Below are 26,017 nucleotides of genomic sequence, written 5' to 3'. Positions count from 1 at the left end.
GGACAACAGCTGAAGGCTGACCAAGTAATCTTAGCAGCAGCCTCAGAATCTGAGATTGGGGAGTGGCAAGAGGAGGCTGGCCAAGTGCTCGGGGCGTATTTACATTGTAATTACTAAGATTAATAACTACAAGAATACTTTGCATTTGAAATTACTAAGTGCATGTAACCCCAGGGTCCCAGAGTGATTTAGTAACGTTCAACTTTACCATACCTGTCAAGCAGGCAAGTGCTATTTGTGCAGCTAAGGTAAGTGACTGGCCCAAATTCATTCAAGGAGTGAGTGACAGTGCATGAAATTTAACCCAGGCTTCAGTCTCCTTTTCTAACCCGTTGACCGTGTTCATTCTCCTTATATTTAGGAAGAAAAAATAAAAGGATTAGGAACAGAAAATACTGTCCAAGTCCACAATCTCACTTGCAAGCTTTTGTATTTGAAATAAAGAGAAACTGATAAATGAGCTCTGGCCACTTTTAGGTCAAAGCAGCGACAAAATTCAATTTAGTAAAATCCAAAGTATTTTGCTTAGGTTTTTTGTTTTCTAAATAACAACAGCCTCTGTAAGGAGAAGCTTGAGTCTGGAAAAGAAGTGCCTATGAATGAGAACATCATGATGCTAATAGTTGTGAAAAGTTTCTGAGCAAAAATTCCAGAATCCTGAGCTGTTTCGGGCTAACGTGCGTGTAGTTCTCTGCAAGAAACCTGCCACTGAATGTACTACTAAGCATCCCTGTCTCCAGATTCAAATCAGGGGCTATGTCCTGGTTGCCTGCTTCTCACAAGCACACATCAAGAGCTGTAGTCACATATTCATGCTTGTATATTCTTTGTTGTGACAGTCGCAACTATGCACCATTCTACACAGGGAGGAGCACAAATCTATAGCGTTTGAGAGTGTGTGCTGTGTTCAGGACTATGATGTCCAGAATATGGATGCATATTAGTATTGCTGGTTTAGCATTTGTGTGTGTCAGCTATAACTGGGCCAAATTTTGTCCCTTGTGTTACTACTCTCTGTTACTAGAAAAGATTTAAATATTTTGAAACACAGAACATCCCATCAAAGTAGAGTATGCAATCAACGTTAACCATGTTACGTTGCAAGATGATATAGCCAAAATTCTACACTTTGCAGACTAGATTTATAATGGAAAATCTGAGTGAGATTGTATAAAATACACCAGAATTTATAGAGTTGTTATAGGATCACTATTAACATAGCACTACTATAAAATTTAGCTTTCTGTTCCTTTGTATATTGAAATAGAAACACACCTCCCACATGCAGAAGTGACAGTAATTGTGAAATGATATTGCAGGATTTACCTCAAGCTTTCAATAGCTCACTTTACAACAAAGGGCCAAAATATCAGTGCAGAGATATTACACCTCTAAACTCTGATTCCTCACAAATGTGTGTGCGCTAAGCTCTAGCACACAAGTCCAATTGCCTTCCCTGGACTACTCTTGAGCTCAGAGTGAAGCATTGCTGTTTATAAGAAAAAGGCCTGTGTTCTTATTAGGTCATAATTATACAGAGGAAGATACCTGTTCTACTAGTTGTCAATGGTTCTAACAATAATACACCGAACTACCGTTTGAAAATAAGGTAGCTTTATGATAACCAGACACTGAACGGTGGAAAAAAAAAACCACCCAGATCCGCAAAGAGACTTTCACACACTACTGCTTAGCTGTTCACAGTTTGAAGCACAAATTCTGTCTGGCCAAATACTTTCTTTCTTGAACATTTATTAGTTTAAATAATAATAATAAAAAAAGTCATGTGTGACATTGGAGTTCATGTTTCTAAACCAAAAAAATACTCTGATTCAAAGTACCAGCAGGAGTCTCAGAATGCTAGACAGATATAAACTGGGTAATAAAATGCCATTATGTTCAGAAATGCACAAATCTTTAGGATTGACAGGCCACCAGAACCATTCTGTTAGAACAAAAGATAGCGTTTGTTTAAAATCTGCCCTTTAAATTCAAAGTGTCAAATTCAGTACTCAACTATTCTAAATTTACATCATTGTACTCTGATGATTTCACAGGTTACTCCAGATTTCTGTTGGTGAACAGATAAGATTGAGACCCAAAGAGAATGTTAAAGAATTTTGATTAATATGGGCACTCTACAGCATATTTTTCTTCCATTTAACTTTTTGTTGAATCATTTATTTTTATCACATTTCTCCTATTTTATGCTGTGTACTTAAGTAATTGGATTTGCTATTTTAAATAGTAAGAGACAGTTATTTAAAAAACTGTGCTCATACTTTGGTCCACTTCTGTTCCAGTCACAAATGGCAAATGATAAATTAAACTCTGGTTTACAGATAGATATACTGATGAATTCAAATAATTTGTGACCCAAGCTCAGATATCAGGCATTTCTACCATGTATTAGGAAATGCAAGCCAGCATGGACAAATTCGCAGCAGCATGCGACAACTTCGGCCTTCTCATCAACACAAAGAAAACCGAAGTGATGCACCAGCCAGCTCCGAAAGCTCAACATCAAGTGCCCACCATCACAGTGAAGGGACAAAAGCTGCAAGCAGTGGACCAATTTACATATCTTGGCAGCACCCTCTCCCGCGCAGTGACAATTGACATCGAGGTCAACTGCAGAGTCGCCAAGGCAAGCTCTGCATTCGGCAGATTGCTGACCAAAGTGTGGGACCGCTGTGGAATAAGCCTTGCTACAAAGCTTAAAGTCTATTGAGCAGTAGTGTTAACTACCCTGATGTATGCCAGTGAGACTTGGACTGTATACAGGAGGCATGCTAGGCAACTGAACCACTTCCACACGATTTGCCTCCACAGACTTCTGAGGATCCAGTGGCAGGATAAGGTGCCAGACACAGAAGTCCTTTCTAGAGCAGGCCTGCCGTCAGTTTACACCCTGCTGATGAAAGCCCAGACATGCTGGGCAGGCCATGTTGCAAGGATGCCAGATCATCGCATCCTTAAACAGCTCTTCTATGGTGAGCTGTTTCAAGGGAAGCGATCACACGGGGGACAAAAGAAGCGATACAAAGATACGCTTAAAGCCGCTCTCAAATCCCTGGATATTGACACCACCTCCTGGGAGACCCTGGCACAAGACCGATCAACATGGCACACGCTGATCTACCAAGGCTGTCAAACATCTGAAGCCAGAAGGACAACCATAGCACAAGAGAAGCGAGCACTCCGTAAAGCCAGAGTTGCAAAAGCTGCAACAGTGGTGCCCACACATGTCTGCCCGACATGTGGCAGAACATTCCGTGCCCATATCGGCCTTATCAGCCATTTGCGGACACACCGTGGACAGTACACAACCCGTTAGATGTCAAGGTCCTCTTCGAATACGATGGACAAACAACAACAGTAGCAAATAAGGTGTGAATCTTTTAATTATCCTTACATCCCTCCTCCTCCTCTCCTCCACACACACCTTTTCCCCAATGCTAGCATTATCCACATCTGATAAGGGAATGGCACTTGAAATATCAAGTTAAAACACTGCTTCTTAGTATCTACCTTACAATTTGTCAGAGAACAAGATGGAGGGGACCTACAGTGCAAACAAAGTAAGGAGAGTAAAAAGACCCAAAACATGAAAAAAAAAAATGAAGGAGTATAAATACAAAAAGCAAGACCCGGATGAAAATATTTTTCTCGGTCCCAGATGAAAAATAAGTAATAAAAAATTTTAAAAAATCACAAAAAAGTGTTGAATCAAACTGTTTCCTGCAACGCTGGAGTTCCTTGATGTAGTGGGATTACTAAATATAGTATTTTACTAATCTCAGCAGGGAGCTGGCTAACTGCATGCCTGTCAGATGTTTCTAATGGTCACCCCCTGTGGAACAAATCTAAGGAGAGCATGAAAAACACCCATATTTAAGAAAGACCCCTTGCTAGATCATTAAGGAAAGATAAAGGCTTGTACATTCATATGTGATATATAACACAATCATTGTGTCAAGAAAACATATGTTTGATTAGTATGCCTCAGGTTCATTAATCGCTATGTCTACCTCACAGCAGTGGACAAAGTTTCCATTGTAGCTACTGCATGGAAGAGTAAAGATACTCAGTAGCTAAAAGACTGACAAGTCAGCACTAAATCTTGGGATATTCATAACATGCTCCCTTCTTGCAAAGCCAGCATGATAGCTGTATTATAGGCTTAAATGTTCATTAAAACACACAATATTAGATTTCTGGATAAGAAATAAATAGCTAAATAAACAGACTAAAAAAAGTTATCAGCACAGGTTTTTATATTGCTAGTTATAGTGGAGTGGACACTTAAGTTGCTGTTCATAAAAACTTCTATAACCAGTAAACCGCTGTTGATAAAAGATGGAGAAAAAAAATTTATTAGATAAGGACACCGTTCCCCTAAAGAGGATACATCATATATTTATCAAACTATTTCTACAAAGGCTTGTACCTCATTTATTTATATACTCTCCAAACTTGCGTCAATTGTTCTCAGTTATGACTGTGATTTTAAAGGCTCCTGTAAGCATTCACCATGCTCTGTCAATGGAAAAAGGCCTAGCCATTGACCTTCCCTGTCTTGTCATTGTAGTCACTATGATGCTCAGTTCCATCTGAGAGGAAAGTTGGACTACGGCAACTGTAGTTGTGCAGATCAAAATTCAGCAAGATGTGTACAGTAACTTATTTTACCTTCCCTCTATTACTAGATAGTATGTACTGAGAATTAAGATTTCAGAATGGCATGCTTAGGGTACGTCTAAACAGCAACATTATTTCAAAATAACTTAGTCCACGTTTACACAGCCGGCAGTTATTTTGAAATAATGTCAAAATACTGTCAAGCTGGAGGACTTCTTACTCTGACTCCTGTAACCCTCATTGTACAAGGAGTAAGGGAAGTCGGAGGAAATGTGCTCTATTTCAAAATAAGTGCTGTGTAGGCGCTCTCAATTTCAAAATAAGTTACGCAATTGACTTAGCTCAATTTGTGTAGCTTATTTCTAGTTAAGCCCTGCTGTGTAGACGCACCCTTGGTTTTACATGTAAAACAAGCTACTATGTTTTCCATTCATGAATGTACAGATAACTGTGTGCCTGAATAAAAAAAGTGAACATTCATTTCCTACAAATCTAGTCACTGTGGGTTATATTTATCTATGAACACTGAGAAAATATTTTTAATATTTTCAAAGTTAAAATTTGAAATATATCACCCACAAAACACTATCACCAACCAACCTGAAAAAAAACCAAATGAATTGCTCATACATGAAACACTGTAAAATGCTATAAAGCAATGCATCATACTTGCAACAGTTCTGATAGAAATGCCTTAGCCGCCTCTGATTCACTAACATGTAATTATTTAGATATGTTCTTGGAGAGAAAAATCTAAATTCAACTTATATTTCAACAGAAAAGGCAGCAATGTTTGCATAAAAAATCCCTGTGATCTTCTGTTTTCTTCATGCGTTCTGGAAAAAATGAAGGTTTTGTGTCTTGCTAATGAAGAATACAGGGAAAGGGTTTGAATAAGAAAGTTGTGGAGGAGCAAGTGACAGATGTAACTGTTTCTGATCATTGAGGAATTAAGGCAGGTTTGGAGAAAGAAAATTATTCATATTTTAAATAACATTTTGGTTTTAACATCAAGGGAAATATGCTTTCACCTGCTCTTAATTTTCTTCTTGGTTGTGAAGACTATTTCAGCGAAGATGGAAATAGAACACTTTTAAGCTGGTTATATAGTACAAGTGAAAACATAAAGTTGATCAGTGTAAAATTGCAAACAGAATACCAGCTCTAACTTGGCTGAAAATCTGGTGAGAAGCTATCCATTCTATTGTGGAGTAATTTAAGTATGCAATAATGTACATCCAAAATACCTCATTATTTTCATTCACAGAAAGTACATACATTTCACTTCTAAAAATAATGCTGTTTCTTTTTACTCCAACTTTTTAAATGGCCTGACTTCTAATTGTGAGCTAAACTGTGAGCTGTACGGTAGACTAGCTTCCTGCCTGTAATGAGGAGCATGGATTTTAATGGCAGGGTTTAGTCTTATTTCTTCCTCCTCTGCATTTCTTGCTACTTTCCGTAGTAAGGGTTTTGGTTTGAGAGTTGGTTACAATATTATGGTTAAAACTAAGGGTACGTCTAGACTACATGCCTCTGTCGCCAGAGGCATGTAGATTAGGCTACCAGACATAGGAAAATGAAGCGTCGATTTAAATAAATGAAGCGGCGATTTAAATAATCGCCGCTTCATTTAAATTTACATGGCTGCCGCGCTGAGCCGACAAACAGCTAATCAGCTGTTTGTTGGCTCAGCGCGATAGTCTGGATGGGCGGGTGTCGACATCAAAGGTGTTTGTCGACCACCCAGGTATGCCTCCTGGGATGAGGTATGCCTCCTGTTCAGATGTTTGTCGGCTCAGCGCGGCAGCCATGTAAATTTAAATGAAGCGGCGATTATTTAAATCACCGCTTCATTTTCCTATGTCTGGTAGCCTAATCTACATGCCTTTGGCGCCAGAGGCATGTAGTCTAGACGTACTTTTAGTCTCACTCTACTAAAGATTTAGCATCATACTTATATATTTCTGCTAGCTGAGACTTCAAATCTTTCAGAGTTTTGGCTTTACTCCAGTGCAAGGTTTGTATCTAACTTACCAAGTCACATTAGGATTTACTCTGAAAGAACTTGGCAGGGAGCAGAGCCTGGCTTATTTAGTACTGGCTACAGTATTTGGAGAGATCCTGACAGCTTTGCAACTTTTTTTTCACATAAGTGGATTGGTTATGAGAACTTCATGCACAAAGTTACATGCAGGTATTTGGGGGAGGATTTCAGTTACCCTTTTCAAGGTATTAATGAACAAAGCAAAAATATTTCATTAAATGCACCAGCCTTGATTTCATTTGCACAGTTCCTCTCCAGCTTCTTCACTGACCTTGAAGCAAGAAAACTCCATTTAGAGTTTTCTCAAAAGAAAAATTCCAAGATGTTAAATGCTTTTAAATACCAGGCTTTTTTTCCTTTTGAGGGTGAGCGGTAGTGATGGGTTGAGTAGGAGAAAGACACTGTAGACATTTGGATCAGCCAAACGTTTGGATGCAGGGGAACATAAAGACTTTGGCCTGGCACCTAGTGAAACTGAAGGATTAATATTAGCAAATCTACAAATGGTTAGATAAGTGACATTAAAGATTGGTGACAAAAACTGTCAGGAAGAGATGACAGTTGGCAGGTGCTAGAGAGTCTGGGATAATGAAGATTGTCAAGTGATTTTATTGGACTTATATTCTCGGTGAGGAGATGGAGTTTTATGAGATAACAGAAGCTTGTGGTTAAGACTCCAGAGGTTAGTTTTTGGGGTAAGGGCTACACCTTATCTCTTGGCAATCGCCATAAAAACACAAATTCAATTACCTTCTTCATGCTGCCTCATAGATTTACCTCTTTTCTCCAGTTGTCTCCTATTCAAACTAAAATCTAAGCCTGTCTCCCTCGTGGTTGTCTAGCCTCACCTCAAGCTTAACATGGCTATAACAGATCTCCTTATCTTCCTCCAACAGCTGTCTCTGCTTCTTTAACCATGTCACCCTTCTTTGAATCCCTATTTTTGAGACCATCTTCTCTATTGCAAACATAAACTCTCTTCACTTTGAAGATCCTACTCAACCTATCCTCCTTCTGCCTATGATTGTTTCATTCACTATCAAGACATTGACCCCCTCATTTCTGTCCACGCCATAAATTTGTTAAATTTTCTAGCAAGCACCCTCATGATTTCTCCCATGTTGCCTCTCACACTTGGGACGGGCGCCCATAAACGTCTGCAAAGCTCCCTCATTAGCCACCTTCAAAACCCTTCTCCAACACTCTTTTGCTGTAATGCCTACAAAACACTTGACAATGGCCAGGTGTCTGGTATGTTGAGACCACAACCTACCATGCTGACCAATGCTGTCTTGCAGTTTTCTTGTACTCTCTGGTCAGTGTATCTGCATCCCTCTTTTGCCTCTTGTCTTATACTTAGACTGTAAGCTCTTAGGGGTACCTGCTCCTTGACTGGTGCTCATATGCATGATGATAATACAAAGAAATTAAAATGGCAATCTAATGTAACATAGACTTACTATGGGCATATTTCACAGGTATCAATCTCTTTTATGTAAATAAAAAAATAAATATCAGCAACCTCCAGGGCCCTCTGCCTGTGTAATTTTAATATTAAATGTCTGATGTCTCTCAAGAACACTTTTAGTACGAATCAATCACTGGCTGATAGCTGTCTCTGTGACAAGTTAGACCCTGGTCCCACAACAGAGAGCAGCTAGACTTCAGTGGGGCTCCATGCAAGAATAGCAGTCTACCCACATGATGTTGTAGGACTGGAGCCTTAGGTATTTTTGCCCTTGGTAAGGATGTAATACAATTTGCTTTAACAGCCTTCTTTCAAAACTATTCTGTAGACTGGGTCTTTATAGCCTTAAAAAGGTTTTCAAAAATCATTTTATCTTAATTATGGCCTGATCACTCTTGAGGCAAGACCTTTCCAAAATAGATTTTTGAAAGCTGTTTGCTAATGCAGCCTTATAACTCATTTTACATTAATGATTCCAGGAAGCCCGGGGTCATAATTTCCACAACCTTCTTTCCTTTATGTATTGTTTATGCTTTTCCACTCAAACTGGCTCAGAAAGTTTTATATTGTTCCAGTACTGGAATATCTGCTGGAGGTCCAGTTTCCAGGCCAATATTAGCTACAAATATTTTTGTAGTTGAAGGGTTGGAGTTGAGAACCATATCATTTGGCTTTATGTTCTAAATTTGGTCATTTGGTTGTATTCCCCATGATCAGCATCATCCAGACTTTCAGGCTGAAACTTTGCAAGTTTGTCTCAACAGAAAGGCTTAAAAAAATTCTGAGATAAATCTATTAACCCTTTCTGATCAGTCTCTGGGAGAATGGAGATTTTTGTTTCAGTTTACAATCTTCCCCAACCAAGTGACCATTTGATCACTACAACCGATTCATATTTCTTCAAACTTGGTATTTTTCTAGATCTCCTTGAGGAAATGTCTCTCACTCATCATTACATTCTGGCTGCTGGGGTAAGCACCATTGGAGGACCATGTTATGTTGGGGTAAAAAGGACAGAAAACAGCTGTGGGAAGACAGTAGGAAGCATCTTCTTCCTTTCTAGCAGGCTGGAGGGAGAATGAGTTTTCCCCTCCTACACAGTTGCAAGGAGTAAGAAGGGTTCTTTTCTTGACAGATGAGTCCAAGTAGGAAAGAGTGAAACCTTCTTGCTCCCAGCAGCCAAGAGAAAGGAAGGGGTGGGAGTTCTCAATTTGTAAACTGTGATATGTAAAGGTGAGTCATGTATTCTGTATGCTACCAGGAAAAGACATTCTGATAGAAAATGCCCTATGATCTCCTGCCTGGAAGCCTTCTTCTGAGTGTGCTGCACCTGTTTGATGGGCTCCTCCATTCTCTGTGCCAGCTGACATCACTGCTCTGTCCACTCTTCCTACAGAGCAAGAATATCCAGATTGGAATAAGATAATACATTGAATTTCTTCAACATGCTATCATATTTAAGTTCAGCAGTATAAGAACCATTCTCTTCATTTCTGCTCTTGCAGCTGTTTAAATTTAGGGTCATTGGAAGATGTTCAGAAATTTTCTTGCTTGTTTTTATCCCTAATCTAACAAGTTTACCTAATAAGCAACTGTACATCTGAAAGCTAACCCAGAAAACCTAGTTCTTCAGCGTTCAAATGCCTGGTAAACATCTCACTGGAGCTTACTTCCTACTTATCACTGCTACATTTCTGTGATGTTACAAGTAAGAATGTTAAGGACTAGTCAACTATAAATAAGCAAATGCTTATTGGATAGTTGAGTCGACTAGTCGATTGCCCCCCTTTCTGCCTCTATCAGATAAAGGCAGCAAAGGGTGGGGGGCAGAAGAGTGGGTGCTTCAAAGTGGTGGTGTTTCCAAAGGGCAGCACTGCATGGACCCCAGGATCAGCTGTGTGGCGCTGCCCCTTTGAAACGCTGCCTTTGCATTTCAAAGCAGCACCGCAAGGAGCTGACCCCAGGCTCCATGCGGCACTGCCACTTAAAGGGGCAGCGCCGAGGCAGTGTTCAAAGGGGCAGTGCTACACAGCTGATCCCCAGCTCAGCTGTGTGACGCTGCTGCTTAATGCCGCCTCGGCATTTCAAAGTGGCACCACCGCACAACTGAGCTCGGGCTCTGTGCAGTACTGCCCCTTTGAAATGCCACTGCAGCGTTTCAAAGGGGCAGCACCGCATGGAGCTCGGGGTCAGCTGATCCCAGGCTTCGAGTGGCATTTCCACAGAACCTGGGATCAGCTGGGGAGTCCCCAACTCACCCCGGCCTCAGAGTGGCATTTCAAAGCGGCAGCGCAGCATGGAGCCCGGGGTCAGCGGAGGACTCTGAGTCCTCCACTGACCCAAGGCTCCATTAGAGCGCTTCTGCTTTGAAATACACACAAGCCCCCTCTGGGGACTCTTGTACATTTCAAAGCTGGCACCTGTATGCAGCAGGACTTCCCACTGGCCCCGGGCTGCACGCAGAGTTCCGCATTCCTTCTCTGAAATATACAAGAGCCCCAGTAGGGGCTCTTCTACATTTCAGAGAAGGAATGCAGAAGTGCTTATTGACTAATTCCATCGACTACTCGACTAGTAAATTAATCGTTAGTTAACATTCTAGTTACAAGTCTAGAGATAATTTCAAAATGCAGTAGGAGGGGCCAGACTGTAAATTGGTGTAGCTCCATTGACTTCAACAGAGTTACCATGATTTACACTAGCTGAAGATGTGATCCTAAGTTTTTAGTTAGAACCTAATGTGAATGAGAGAATGTTAGAGAGTAAATATCTTGAAGTTGTGGCATACCCAGCAAAGGCTGGTGAAGTCTCAAAGAAACAAATCCTCTCAGACGGAGAAGGAAGTTGCGCTCTGGTAGTGCATCCTTCCTTAACAATTCATAGATTATCATTGGCTTTGACCTCAGAGGAGAGCTTATGTCCTATCTATCAAACGGGAAAGGTGTAGCTTAGAGAGAAGTAAAAGCTGTACCTGAGTTAAGTTAGGAGGAAGGAAACAGTGAATGCTAAGGGAAGTCTGCCAAACTAAAAAGGCAAATTATAGGGGGTCATGTACATAAAAAGAAATAATGAAAAGAAAGCTACACCCATCCAACTAAGTGCTTTCACATTTAACAAAGTAATACATTTATTGACTGTTAATTGCATTTGTTAAGAATTTTTAAATAAAATTGAGTATTTCTGGTCCTTCCACTGGTGATCAGATCTTTCTGAAAATGCTGTCACTGATCAGGCAAGCAGTAAGCACACAAAGTGTCAGACACACAAATAAATCAGTCTATTACCGTTTTAACATTCAAATTCTTTTATTAGGGTTCAGCACTGAAGTCTGACTCAGTCCCTAGGCAACCACAACTCCCAGGGAAGCCAAATCTTGCTAGCATTCCAGTCACTGGAATATCTGCCTATATAAGAACTTCAGGCCTGAGTCCCTTCATTATCAAAATAGAATAACAGTACTAGAACTAGCCAACCATCTCTGACACTATTACTGAGTAGTAACTTTAGTGTTAAACACCATTTTTAAAAGCAACTAAGTGATTTAGATTCCTAAGTCCCATTTCCAAAGCGATTAGGACTACATTTTCAAAGATGCATCTATCTAGTGATAGTTTAAAAAGCACCATCACAGGCTAGGCATCTTAACTCCCAGGGAAATCAATAGGAGTTAGGAACTTGACCTATTTAGGAGCTTTTGAAAATCCAATTAGGAGTTTATGTGCATCTTTACATGCCTAAATATCATTGAAAGTCAATGAGGCTTAGGCTTCTCCGTGCCTAAATCACTTTGAAAATGGCACTTAGGTGCTCTTGAACATTTATTCATGGTCCTCATTCCAAGCATCTTACAATTAGAGACCAAGCTGAACAAAACACCACATCTGAACTTCTAATCCAAACCATATATTTTAATAACAGACAGATACAATTCCTAGGTCCAGACGAAACTGGAGTGATAGCCATGTCCAATCCAAATGTCCAAACTTCCACAAAGTTTGGGCTAGTAGAATATACTTTTTTATTTCAATCCATTTCAGGAAAAAGTTAAAGGTCAGGTGTGAATCCCAGGGAAGATACACTTCTGGTTGGGCTATCTCTGCTTACAACTCAAGGCCATGCTCCTTACACTAGTGCTGAACTTCATGCACTCACAGTAGTCCCTACTGACGTCAGTGAGTCCAATGGGACTTCTCATTGTCAAAAAGTTACTCGTAAGTGTAAGACTTTGCAGGACATGCACGTAAATCAGACACAGACAAATACTTGACACACACAAAATGCTACATTTCGGTAAGGATCACTTGAAGAATGCCCAGCAATGCAATAAAGTAAACCATGTATAAAATGGAACTGTTAATAAATAAACAAAAGTGGGGAAATAGGCATGGTTTGCACACACTGAAATTAGTGATATAAATCCAAACAGAAGCTCCAGTTAGAAAGCCATGATAGCGAAAAGATGAATGTATCTAAGGCCCTGATCCTAAGATCACGGAATGCAGGTGCACTACTGAAGCCAACAGGGCCCCCAGAGTTGCATCTTTGTGTACACACTCAGCAGCTGCAGGATGGTGACAAAATAATATGGTAATAATTTTCCTTTGAATCCTACTATTCTTGCTTTAGAAAACCTCCCATTAGATTAATGGATGGACTTCAACGAACTACTATGAATGTTTTGCCTTAAGAATTATAGGGTTAGACTTGTGGTGTCCAAAACCACATGTGGCTATTTGGCCAGTTGAGTGTGGCAAATCAGCTTGAATAATGCTGCTACATGGCTAGTTCGCTTCAGAACTGGTTGGACACCACAGGAGATCATTAATGTATAAACTGTTTCCCTAGAGATTTCAATGTAAACAAATTCTTTGAAATAATTTACTACACTTAAAACTGTCAGCAAATATGTTTTAACTACTCTATTCTACTTACAAAGCAGTGAATAAAAAGACATTTAAAAATAACTATTTTAAACAAAGCTTATTTTCCTGTAAGAAATCTCTCAGCAATCATCTGCAAAATAATTAATGTATGAATCATCTGCATATGTTTTATAGAGGAAGTACTAAGAATGCTTTATTCAGAATTTGTAAAGGCTTAATTATGAAGTATTTGGCTTCATTAAGAATGATAATTTGAACTCTACCATTCTTGGAAAGTATCCATGGATAGCATTATATTATAGTGAGAGAGCTACCATTTACACTTTTCTTTGGAATAATAAGTCAAGAAAATGTAGTACACTTTTTAAGCACTGTTCCATATATTGGTCCTGATAGCTCTTAGCTATTAATGATCTGTAACACAACATGACTGAGGTTATGCACAATTGGTTCAGAAGAATTGAAATTAAATAACCCTCTAAGAAAAGGTGCCCTCTTCAGCTAAAGTTCAAAGATTTATCATAAAAAATTCAACAAGCAAAATTTGTGTTTACATTTACAATAATAAATAAATTCAGACAAATATTTATTTAAAAAAAATACATTATAACAGAACAGCATGTATATGTTCATCATGAAAAACAAAACTACTCTTATCTGGACCCAAATGCAAATACATGCTAACAATTCAAAAATCATTTCAGGGCATTCCAGAAACATGAAAGAAGCTACCTGTTTGTGAATGTACTATTTTTCTACTTGGTAAATATGCCTGAGAAAGTTAACCTGTAAAGAAATAGGCTTTTAAACTCTTAAACACAAAGAGCTTTCTACAGTGAAATGGTGAAGAGACCTGTGATATGCACCTGACAGACCACTAAGCCATTTCCCACAGAGATTCTGTTCACTGCTCCACCTCAGTTCAGTGATCTAGCAGTGGCACAGTTTCACATCAATACCAAATTCATTCAACCAAGGCATTAAAACAGCATGCAGAGATGATGTAAAATCATCAGTTTATATACAGATGGTATGTGGAAATCATACAGATTCTCTACCCAAGTCAGTGTACTGTTGTACAGTATTATGGACAAGTAAAGAGTAATGATAATGGAGGGATTATATGTCTGGCGCAAATTAAGACCTTTTAAATACTACAATTTCAATATAATCATCTAGAATCAAAGACTGAAAAATAAGCACATACATAAATAATCATTTTAGAGTAGCCACATACTATAGCTAAATGGGAATCAATATGTAGCTTTGGAAAATAATACCATAAATTGTGCTTTGGGTATATGAAAATAAAATATTACCAGCAGGCACAAGCAGTCTGACATGTGAAAGGAAGCAGTGAATACTTTGGGGATTGAATTTCTTTTCATCAGGATTTGTCTGTACCTACTGTATGCAGATGACAAATGATACTTGGAGAAATACAAGATATTTAACTCTTATTGGTTATTTAACTCAAATGGGTTTTAGATTTTTGCCTTTTCTTGTATTAAAAGAAATAAAAATGAATAATAAAAAATTATATACTGAGGATTGTTCAGAATCTGAGTGCATGCTTTCTTCATTAAGAACAATAGGCCAGTTCCAGTCCATGCAAATTAATGTAGCTCTGTTGAAGTCAATGGATCTATGCCAATTTACAGAACACAATATCTGACACTATACCTCCAATTTTAGTGGTCCCATTTATAGTAGTATAAACAACTGCATACTTTGTAAATTATGTGGGTTTGAAAAAAAACAATCATGGGCATACAAAAATTCTAATAGAAACCTTTAATTTTCATAATTTAGTTAAGCAGATTATACATGATCATACTACATGAGCTAGATCATATGAAATAAAGTTAGCAACAAAACAAACTCATAAAGTCTTATGAGAAAAAAAACCCACAACAATAAAATGACTGAATTTTAGCAAACAGCCAGTCCTACCCTCCAATGTTGAAATACATTAAAATATACTATTGCACATATGTATGTATTTTTCTGAGTGTGATCAGGAAGCAGCTTCCTTCCCCCCCTCCCCATTTATAGCACTGCACAAATGGGAAGGTCCATTATGGAGGCTTTTTACTGGCCTATGAATTATAAGGTATTGCCCACTGCTGGAGACAGATTATCAGATCAGTTAACTGATTCAGTGTGGTAAATCACGTTATTCTTTCACCACTAGTGAGTCCGGCATCAAGAGCATTCTGCACTGGTCTGACACCAGACATGCTGTTAAGTTACACTTTCCAATCAGTACTTCATTCTTCAGTCTACTTGTAGTATGTGCAGAGAGGAAAGCAGAACACCAATTATAAGGAGTACTATCAGGGCATCTTGATCAAGCAAAGCCTTTAAACAAGTGCTTAGCTTTCTGTGTGTGAACAGTCCCACTGATAACAATGGCATTATTCACATCCTTAACATTAAGCACACACTTATGAGCTTTGCTGGACCAGGTCCTAAGAGAGGAGGAGCCAGTATCAGAACAGAAGAAGCGCACTGAGAGGAGGAAACGTGCAATGCAGTGCAAGGGAAGTGGAAAGCATCTTTTAAGTTTATAATTGTTTAAGGAGGACAAATGGGGAGAAAGATAGGCTAAGGTTATTATCTATATCGCAAACACAGGGTGTGACTGCAGCTCAAGAAGACATACCCTAAACTAGCAAGCTGGCTAGCTTGGGTCCTGAAACAGTGAAGCCCTAGCAGTGAATACTTCAGTGCAAGCTGTATAAGTCCACCTGAAGCCCTGGTTAATTACGCACATGGCTGGCCTGCACTGAAACTCACTCTGCCACAGCTTCACCGCTGATATGTGAGCTAGCTAGATTTAAGCTAACTTGGGGAGGTCTCCTTGAGCTGCAATCATATCCCATACTTGCAATACAGACATACCCAGAGGAGGAGACTGTATATTGTGTAAGGGGGTATCTTCTGGGTTCAGGAACTTTCTTAGAGCCCCTGCTTATTTCACAAGGTAAGTGGCATGCGTGGTCATATTCTAAGGGGCAAGAGGAGAATTTTAGATGGCAATGCTATGATTCTGGCTGAAGAGCTTCATTTTCCTCCTCCCATACCTGAAAGCCTTGAATCCTTGCCAAATATTCCAGCTGTTTTGAAGGCTGCACTGCAGAACAGGGGGAAGCGGGAGATAATCCTTTTAGACCTATGGCTTCAGCAGTTGGGGATGTTCCATTCATGAGGAGTTCCCTGGCAATTGTAGCTGTACTATTGGATGCAGCAGATATGCTGAAGAAAGAGCTAGAAGTCTGGCTCATTTCTTTGGATGACAAATAGCTTACAGTGGTGCCAGGAGATGCTTTGTTGCGGCTTGCTTCCATCTCTTGATAAACATCAGGTGAGAGATGGAGAATTCCCTTTGGCGCTGAAAATGAAAACAAAGACCATTCTCATCACACTTGCAGTGAGTTAAAGATGGATAATCATGCAATTGTCAGTCAGTTTAGATGCTTCCCATCTGAAAACAAACTGGGTCAGACAAAGAGTCTTTTGCAGTAGTACTGTGTGTCAGAATGAATAATCTACCTGATTATAACCAAAACTGTTTTCACTGGACATTAAAGGGAAGCTTTTTTTAAAAAAGGTCTTAAATGTAGCCTCTAAAACTATGTTTGAACTTTGGCATTCAAAGACTATATGGAATGCTGAACTGAGGTAATGCTCAACTGAGTCAAAACTTCCAGGACACCGACATACCTCAAAAATGATAATACAATCTTTATTTTGTTACTAGGAAACGTACCCAGCATTGCCCAGATCTAGGGCCGACCCTGGTGAAGGGGGCCACGTGGCCTGCCCGCCAGCTTCTCCCCGGGGCCAGCCTGAGCAGGAGGGTTGCGCAGCCCATACATCAGCTTTGCCTTGGGGCTAATCTGGGGTTGGGGTGATGGAGCATGCAGTCTGCCTGCCAGCTTCTCCCGGGACCGGCCAGGGGCCCAGCTGGCAGCTGCTGGCCTGGAAAGCCGTGGTGTCAGGGGCCAGAGTGGTGGAGGCCATGTTGCCAGCCACTGGCTGCTCCACGGGGCTAGATTGCTTGCTGCCTCCTATTATCATTCGTGAGTTCCTCCTATCACATCCCTCCCTTTCTGTTTGATGTGAAACAATCACATTCCATGTACATCCCATTGTCCTGGCACAACCAAATTATGACTTTGCTTTAATTTATGATAAGAGGGAGCTGCATATCAAATTTGATGGTCCCAGCTCTTACTGTTTAAAAGTGTTCTTGAGCAAACGGACTCACATACAGATGGCCGAGCATACAGAGACACACACAAGTTCTATAAAATATATAGTAGATAGTCCTCTTTCTTCCCACATCCATATACCTGAGGAAACCCGCTGAGATTCTCACGTAAGTGTGCAGGATCAGGGCTTAAGTGAGGCAGTGGTAATATATATTTAAGCTACATTTTGAAAACAATTATATCCATTTTGCAGATAGTTTAAAAGATAATAATGAACATGAAAATGTTTTATTAAATCACAACAAACAAACTGAAGCCTTCTCTTGGTAGCAATCAGACTGCCTAAAAGGTGACACTGTGATACCTGGAAGTATGGAAGTCCGTTTTAAATGGTAAACCAGTTTGGCAACTAGTTTAGCAACGAGAAGAACAATGGTAGGGTTCAACGTTTACAGGTTATTTTTCATTTGCAATGCACATTAATATCATTTGAAGATTGTAGAACAGTCTTGAAGAAGAATGGAAACTGGATTTCTAATATCTTATAATATAAGTGGCAAAAATGGTATTTTTTTAAGTAAGATGTCTACTGCCAGGAGTAGATTTAGAAATGCCAGCTATAATTAAAATCCTTAACTTCAAATACACGGTGAACATTCTTCCTTGTTGTATTTTCACATTGCTGTCTGAGAAAACTGGTTCTAGGTGTGTCTTTTAATTCCTTTACTCATAGTTTGGCTTTTAATCTATTATAAGCCACATATAGCTAGACCACAATCCAATATTGTTGATTATAGGCATGAAAAGGTTTCATGAAGTATTTGGCTGCATTGTTAAAACGTGAACAATTTAGTGACTATAATGATTAATTTCACAAAAACAAATTTAACGTGTGGTTCAACAGTTTGACCTTGAGAATTGTATTCACACAAATGTACAGACTCACAAAAACCCCACTAGCAGAACTATTCTCATGAGTAAAATAAGAAGGACAGGATGTCAAATTCTGGCTTCACCCACACTGAGGCATTACAAGAGCAGGTGCAGAGCTTCATCAAGTTGCTTCACCTCACAGCAGTTCAGGCTCACAAAGGTGCACAGTGGAACTGGGTACATGAATGGAAAGAGCAAGACACATTCTTTACCCAGCTAATTTGCTATGTCCTGTTTTCTTGCCTGAAGTTTAGAGATCTCTATGGTTCCAGTCCTTCCACTGACTTTGTGTGGACAGATCTCCAGTGAAGTCAGTGGGGCTCTGCACAGGCAGAAGGGTTCACCTGTGTGAACCACTTCCAGGACCAGGATCCCCAGATCAATATCTTGCATGGCTTTTAAATGGCTATGCTATGGAAGTGTTGGTGTGGGACAGCAAGAGGCTCCCAGCACTGTCTTCCTCCCCTGGCAGATCTGTTCATGACAATCCAGCCCGTTTAGTATAAAACACAATATGCATCAAACAGTGTTATGGACAGTATTTTAGTAATGACTATACACCCTTCATACTCCTGCACCTTCAGATAAGCCTCATCTTACCTCACATTTTTTAAATTGCTTTGTAAAATGGTTTAAATTGTTTAAGCAGACATAGAGCATCTCCCAATTTACTGGAAGGTAAAACTAGGCAACATAAAACAAGAAACAAAACAAAATAGTGTTGCAGATACTCAGCACCTTGTAAAATCTGATCCATTGAGAAATAAATGTGATAAATTCAATAATTTAAGTGAAATAACACATTGGTACAGAAATAACATTATGTAAAACATTCTTATTTTGGAAGAAAAACAGCACAATGCTAACTTTTTTACAAAATGTTTTAAACCAAATCAAGTTCTGCAGATGTCTATTCCATTGATGTAATATTACTTAAAACAAACATTTCACATGCTTTCTCAGCCTTTTCAATGTTTTTACATGATCCACCCAAATATCTAACTGCTGTCTGGAACAATAGTTTGGAATTTTTCCAGACTACCAAACTTTCTAAATGTTAAAATAACTAATATATGGCATATGATGAATAAAATTATATTCAGCAAGATGTATCAAATGTTCTTGCAAACTACCTACATGGCTATAATGGGGATGGTGAATTAATAATAGGATCTGAATTTATATAACATCTTCCAGCTGAGGATCTCAAAATGTTTTTTTAAAGTAATAATTAGTTAAGTCACAGGAGCCATCTAAGAGGTAAATATTATTGCCATAACTGGCTATTTTTAAAAACAAATAATGTAGTATTTTGGACATTATATTAATACACTTGAAAACTGCTGGGATTTTATCTTCAGAATTTAAGTTTAATGAAGCGAATTAAAACTTGCTTTAAACAGCTGCTGCAATAGCACAGAAAATGTATAAAATCTTTTCTGGAGCGTTTGTGCTAAGAAATATATTTTCTTAAGTTTTATTGCCTATTTTAAAAAATAATACCCTCTAAACAATTCCTCTATGCCTGCTCCTTTTGTTTGAATGTCACAGTTTAGTTGCTGTGAGAATTATGGTACCACAAAATGATGATTAGGACATCAAGCGAGGAATGAACTATAGGAGCATAAGAACTCTTCAGAAACAAATATCAGAGACTGCTTTCATACATACATTTTTGTTAATAAAATTTGGGAAGCTAAAGTACAAACAAATGAGATAGCTGTTGATCCATTTCTAGACAGGAGTTGTCCACACAGCATAAATGGATCACTAAGGGCATGTCTACATAACAAGGCAAAACTTGAATTAAGCTATGCAACTTCAGCTACATCGGTTGTGTAGCAGAAGTAGAAATAGCTTAATTCAGCTTTTGGCACTGTCTACACAGCAGGAAGTTGAAGGAAGAACACTCTTCCTTTGCCTTCCCTTACTCTTTGTGAAATGAGGGTTACCATGAAGACCTCCAGCTCAACGTTATTTCGAAATAATGGCTTGCCATGTAGACGCACTCTTTATTTCAAAATAACATCAGTGATTCAGAAATAACGCTGCTGTGCAGACGTACCTTAAGTGATCCAAGTTCTTATAAGCTTATTATTCCTCTGCAAAATCTCAATTTTTTTGTTCATTCCAAGAAAAAATTGCCTTATGCTAAATTTATTTCAAATCTCACATTACAGAATTATATGCAACCATAAATCATAAAGGTTATAGCAAAGACGCAGATTAATATGTGATAATTACCATGAGTCTCGGGATTTCACCATATATATCAATAGTGGTGCACCTTCTGCTGGATATAACCTGGAGGTGCATTCATGAAAGACTAAATAATTTCCATGCACAAGGATATTATTTACACCTGTGGGCAATCAAGTAAGGAAAATATGCAGACTAGCTATGCTGTGTAATCACTAACATTCAAAAACATCTCTTGTCCATTCTTTAAAGGTAATTGTAAGCAGTCTCTTAAAACTGTAATCTCTAATGACTTCCAACCCTGCAATCAAATACAGGTGTGTGCCAATCTGATACAAGAAAACTGCAAAGCGGTAGGGAGGAATATTCTAGAAAATGGCTAGATCATGATAATATAGGAGCCTGTGTAACTTCTCTACATGGACTGTCTCTGTAGTTTTACCTGTGTGTTACACACCCATCCTTCCCTGGAGTAGCAGTGGCAGGGCTACCCGTGCAAGAGGCGTCTTTGTTCCTATTCACCATTCCTCTTTGGACAGGCTGAAGCTTCTCTCCTCCTTGGATCTTCTCTTCCCACTGTGAACGAGTCCCTTCCAGAGGAGAACTCAGCCCTCACCCCATCATGTATGTAAGGGCCCTTGCCAATGTCACCCCAGCAGAATCCTGGTGAGAGCAAGCCCACCCCAGACATAACGTCTCTGTAGTAGTATTGACAGAGCGCAGGTTCCTGAGTTAACAATGCAATAAAATGAATGGGGCACTTATAGGGTTGCCAGGTGTCCAGCTTTGAACTGGACAGTCCAGTATTTGAGCTTTCTGTCCAGGAAAAAAAATGAGAAAATACCAGACATATCAAGGTCCGGTATTTTCTAATTAGGTAATTTTTATTAATATCATGAGTGTCAGTACGTAGTTGCATGCTTCCTGGCTGGTGACACGCAATGTGAGCGTGTCTACCAGCCAGGCAGTACGCAACTACACAATAGAGAGGAGGTGGGTGGGGGCAGGGCCAGTGCAGGATGGAATCCCCAGGGCTGGACTCACCTGTGCACCCCACCGGGGCCATGCATGGGATGGGCAGCACCCCGGGATCTGCATGTGCCCGGGCCAGCCCCGCTCCCCATCAGCTGGTTCCTACTGGCCAGCCCCACTCCCCCCACAATCCCCTCCCAGCCAGTCCTGCTTCCCGCCAGCCAGTCCTCCACCTCTGATCTCCACTGGTCAGCCCTACTGCCCCGACCCCCTCCTGGCCAGCCCCGCTCCCTTCCTGGCTGGTCCCCCCCTCCTCCCATTATGCAATATACTGATCATGTGAACATTTGAAATAACCTATCTTTGGCTGAAAGAAGACTGTGAGGTATAACCTATACATTAGTAAAACAATGGAATTGGTAAACACGATGGCCAATATGTACACAGCAACATTTCATCTTGAGCTTTGGAAGCATACTGGCCTAAATGCAAGTAATCTGATAACCGTGTAACCAGTGAAAATATCACAGGGAGGAAGGCAGGAGAGAAATTACACATATGGCTCCCAGTGCACATTGGCTCTCACCTGACATCCCACTTCTGGGGAACCTGATACAGAGACAGAAGCATGGGGCGGCATGCTTATATCCCTACTAGACACCAGTGTTATTTACCTAGTGCATCTGTCTGAGGTATTTACAGGCAACCAATCACTGTAATATACAGGCAGCAAAAATAATACTTTCTTCTTACATAATGCCTCCATTCATTAAACAATGTTAGTTACATGAGGTTAAACGAAGTGATATTATGTAGCACCTCTATTGTGTTTAACCTCACAACAACCATATTAAAAGTAAGTATACTATTTGTTTCTATACAACTGAATAAGAAAATAAACCATTTAATCTTTTTCACTATTAACATCAGGTCTGGAATTCCCTAATTTTGCTGGAACATTCTCTGCACAACTGGAGAACTAGCAGAATTATGACAGCACAAGAGACAAGACTGAAACTGGAAGAGTGGAAAGGAGTAGTAAGTTTTAGACAGATGTTTTAAAATTCTGTTTACATTATATTAGTTTTTATTATTTCACTCAAACTCTTGATACAAACTTCAGAGAAAAGCTTTTTTGAAAGTTTCAACATTTTCTCCTATCTGGGGAACGAGAACTCATGAAAAACAAGTATTCATATTTTTAATATAAAGAACAAGCAGAAAAAAAATAAGCAAATAAGCAATTTTCTACAGAATATATGATTAAACAATCTAGGGGATATGGGTTCAGGGCATATAGCATTTTTTGGAGTCAATGACTTGTGCATTTGAGGGTCTGCATAGTAGCTCAGTGTGTCAATAGAACTTAAGAATGAACAAGGCTAGCATTTAAGTTTGAAGGGAGATAACCAAAAGTAGATGGGTCAACAAATTAGGGAAGGAAAGCAAACCGGGATGGAGAGCTGACAGCCCAGGTGCTTGGAAAAACAATGAGACAGAGATTTTTGAGGTTGAAACAATGAGGAGAGTGCTTCAGTGTAACCTGAGGGTGACCTGCAAAGGTAACATCATTCATTAACAGAGTAGAAAAGAGAAGAGTAACTCCGTTTTTTGAGGAGTAACGTTAGTTCGAACCAAGGGGTTTGATTCGAACTAACGCGTACCGGAGCGCACTTCCTGGTTCGAATCAGCTGGCAAGTGGAATAGCGCATGAGCGAGATTATGCTAATGAAGAGCGGGATATTTAAATCCCCGCTTCATTAGCAATTTTGGTGGGCTACATTTTGGTGGGCTGGTTCGAACTAGGGAGCAAGTGTAGACGTACCCTAGGCTATCAAGAGTGCTTCTTGTCTCAAAATTAGTGTAACTTTGGTCACCTGAACTCTTGACAGCATACCAAACACCTGCAAGAGACTCCAACCGCTGTCCACAGGTTCAGCTGGTGAAACTGACACCATGGAGTGTTTAGTGATGTTATAATGCTCAGCTGGTAGCACCCATGCTAGAAAAACAGTTGGAGAGTCATTTTTCTTTACGTTGTGCCACTTCAAATGCTTTCTACAGTGTTATCACCACATCTGATTCTGGATTCTACTCAGAATGACCGTGGGATGGTAGTGTAAAATTTGAACGTAAGAACAGACATACTGGATCTGACCAAAAGTCCACCTAGCCCAGTATCCTGTTTGCTGACAGTGGCCAATACCAGATGCCCCAGTGGGAGGAATCACAACGGGTAATCCTCATGTGATCCCTCCCCTGTCACCCACCTCCAAAGAAACAGAGGCTAGGCATACAATTCCTTCCCATCCTCGCTAATAGCCATGGATGGACCAAACCTCCATTAATCTATCTAGCTCTTTTTTAAACCCTCTTAAAGTTCTAGCCTTCAGCGCATCCTCTGGCAAGGAGTTCCACAGGTTCACTGTGCGCTAAGTAAAGAAAAGAAACTTCATTTTGTTTGTTTTAAACCTGCTGCCTATTAATTTCATTTGGTGACCCCTAGTTCTTTTATTGTGGGAATAAGTAAATAACTTTTCTATGTTCACTTTTTCCATACCAGTCATGATTTTATAGACTTCTTTCATATCCCCCCTTAGTCTCCTATTTTCTAAGCTGAAAAGTCCAAGTCTTTTAAATCTCTCTTCATATGGGACCCGTTCCAAAACCCTAATCATTTTCTGAGATGAGGTGATCACATCTGTACACAGTATTCAAGGTGTGGGTGTACCATGGTTTTATATAGAGGCAGTAAGATATTCTCTGTCTTATTCTCTATGCTTTTTTTAATGACTCCTAACATTCCATATGCTTTTTTCACTGCCGCTGCACACTGAGTGGATGTTTTCAGAGAACTATCGACAAAGACTCCAAGATCTCTCTCTTGAGTAGTTATAGCCAAATTAGTCCCCATCATATTGTATGTATAGTTGGGATTATTTTTTCCCAATGTGCATTACTTTACATTTAACAACATTACATTTCATTTGCCATTTTGTTGCCCAATCGCTTAGTTTGGTGAGATCTTTTTGAAGCTCTTCACAGTCTGCTTTGGTCTTAACTATCTTGAGCAGTTTGGAATCATCTGCAAAATTTGCCACCTCACTGTTCCTTTCTCTAGATCATTTAGGGTGGATCCCAGGACAGACCTTTGGGGGACCTCACTAGTTACTTTTCTTGGAAAACTTACCATTTATTCCTACCCTTTGTTTCCTGTCTTTTAACCAGTTATCAATCCAGATGAGGAACTTCCCTCTTATCCCATGACAACTTACTTTACTCAAGGGCTTTTGGTAAGGGAACTAGTCAAAGGCTTTCTGGAAATCTAAGTATACTATATCCACTGGATTTCCCTTGCCCATGTTTGCTGACCTCCTCAAAGAACTCTAGCAGATTAGTAAGGCATGATTTCCCTTTACTCAAACCATGTTGACTTTCTCCCAACAAATTATATTCATTCATGTGTGTCTGAAACTATAGTGAAGAATAAAATTGTCAACTAATTTGCCCAGTACAGACATTAGACTTACTGGTATGTAATTGCCAGGATCACCTCTAGAGTTCTTTTTAAATATTGGTGTCATGTTAGCTATCTTCCAATCATTAGGTACGGAAGCCAATTTAAAGGATAGGTTACAAACCACAGTTAATAGTTCCGCAATTTCCCATTTGAGTTCTTTCAGAACTCTTGGGTGAATGCCATCTGGTCCCAGTGACTTGTTACTGTTAAGTTTATCAATTTGTTCCAAAACCTCCAATGACACCTCAATCTGGGACAATTCCTCAGATTTGTCACCTAAAAAGAATGGCTCAAGTTTGGAAATCTCCCCAATATCCTCAGCTGTGAAGACTGAAACAACGAATTAATTTATCTTCTCCACTAAAGGATTATTTCTGTGTGATATTATTGCTTAGATGGTGCAAAAAGCACAAAAGATACTTAATAATGTGAAGGCAATTGACAAAGTTCCTAATCCTATTCTTCACAATACAGAAAGAAATAGTAATATTCTTTTTAACCTTGGATTTAAGACACTACCCTGACACTCTATTTTCTATTTTTCTCTTGGCTTATTTTTTACTCAGAATATCTACATTAGATCAAATATCTTTGTTCCTTTGGAGTTCATCTGCTCCTGCTGCTTGTTCACCACCTGAAATCATAATCATCTGTTTGTGACATCACAATTAGTTACTGAGAAGATGATTAGTATGTCACAAACAGATGATTATGATTTCAGATGGTGAATAAACAGCAGGAGCAGATGTACTTCTAAAGAACAAAAATCCTGATTTCATGCAAGAGTCCTTAGTAATAAAAGATTAAGGAAGAAAAACAATAGTAAATATCTTACACATACGTGGAACTGTTTATAAACATAATGTTTTCCATTATGCTCTGGCTCTTTAATTTTCACTTGGACAATACCCATAACCTGGAGACTTCTGTTTAACCTCTGAAACAGTGAAATACTTTTTCTACCAAAAAATGGTTTGTACCCTTTTTCTTCTTCTTTATGATGTACTAGAAGATTTTACCCATGTTGCTTGGGTCCTTAACTCAATTAATTTTTGTTATTTGGAAAATAAAATGAAAATGTGTATGCTTTATTTGAATCATTGCTCTGAGGTGCGGCTAGGGATGAGAAGTTCAGTA

General features: G+C 39.4%; 1 protein-coding gene across 10 annotated transcripts in view; it reads right to left on the bottom strand.

The window, feature by feature from the left end:
* Window positions 1–26,017, bottom strand: part of STAU2 (staufen double-stranded RNA binding protein 2) — a 236,454-nt gene that overhangs the window by 101,847 nt on the left and 108,590 nt on the right. For 6 of the 10 annotated variants that reach the window (XM_075920513.1, XM_075920512.1, XM_075920516.1 and 3 more), the window contains exon 12: window positions 16,126–16,433. In XM_075920513.1, the coding sequence (XP_075776628.1) occupies window positions 16,126–16,433 (308 nt within the window). The remainder of the gene's footprint in view (window positions 1–16,125; window positions 16,434–26,017) is intronic. The other 4 variants (XM_075920517.1, XM_075920520.1, XM_075920519.1 and 1 more) reach the window with 1 other exon arrangement.

The sequence above is a fragment of the Pelodiscus sinensis genome, chromosome 2, assembly GCF_049634645.1.
Source record: "Pelodiscus sinensis isolate JC-2024 chromosome 2, ASM4963464v1, whole genome shotgun sequence".
NCBI lineage: Eukaryota > Metazoa > Chordata > Testudines > Trionychidae > Pelodiscus > Pelodiscus sinensis.
The sequence above is the reverse complement of the archived record's forward strand: the minus strand, read 5'-3'. Positions and strand labels throughout refer to the sequence as shown.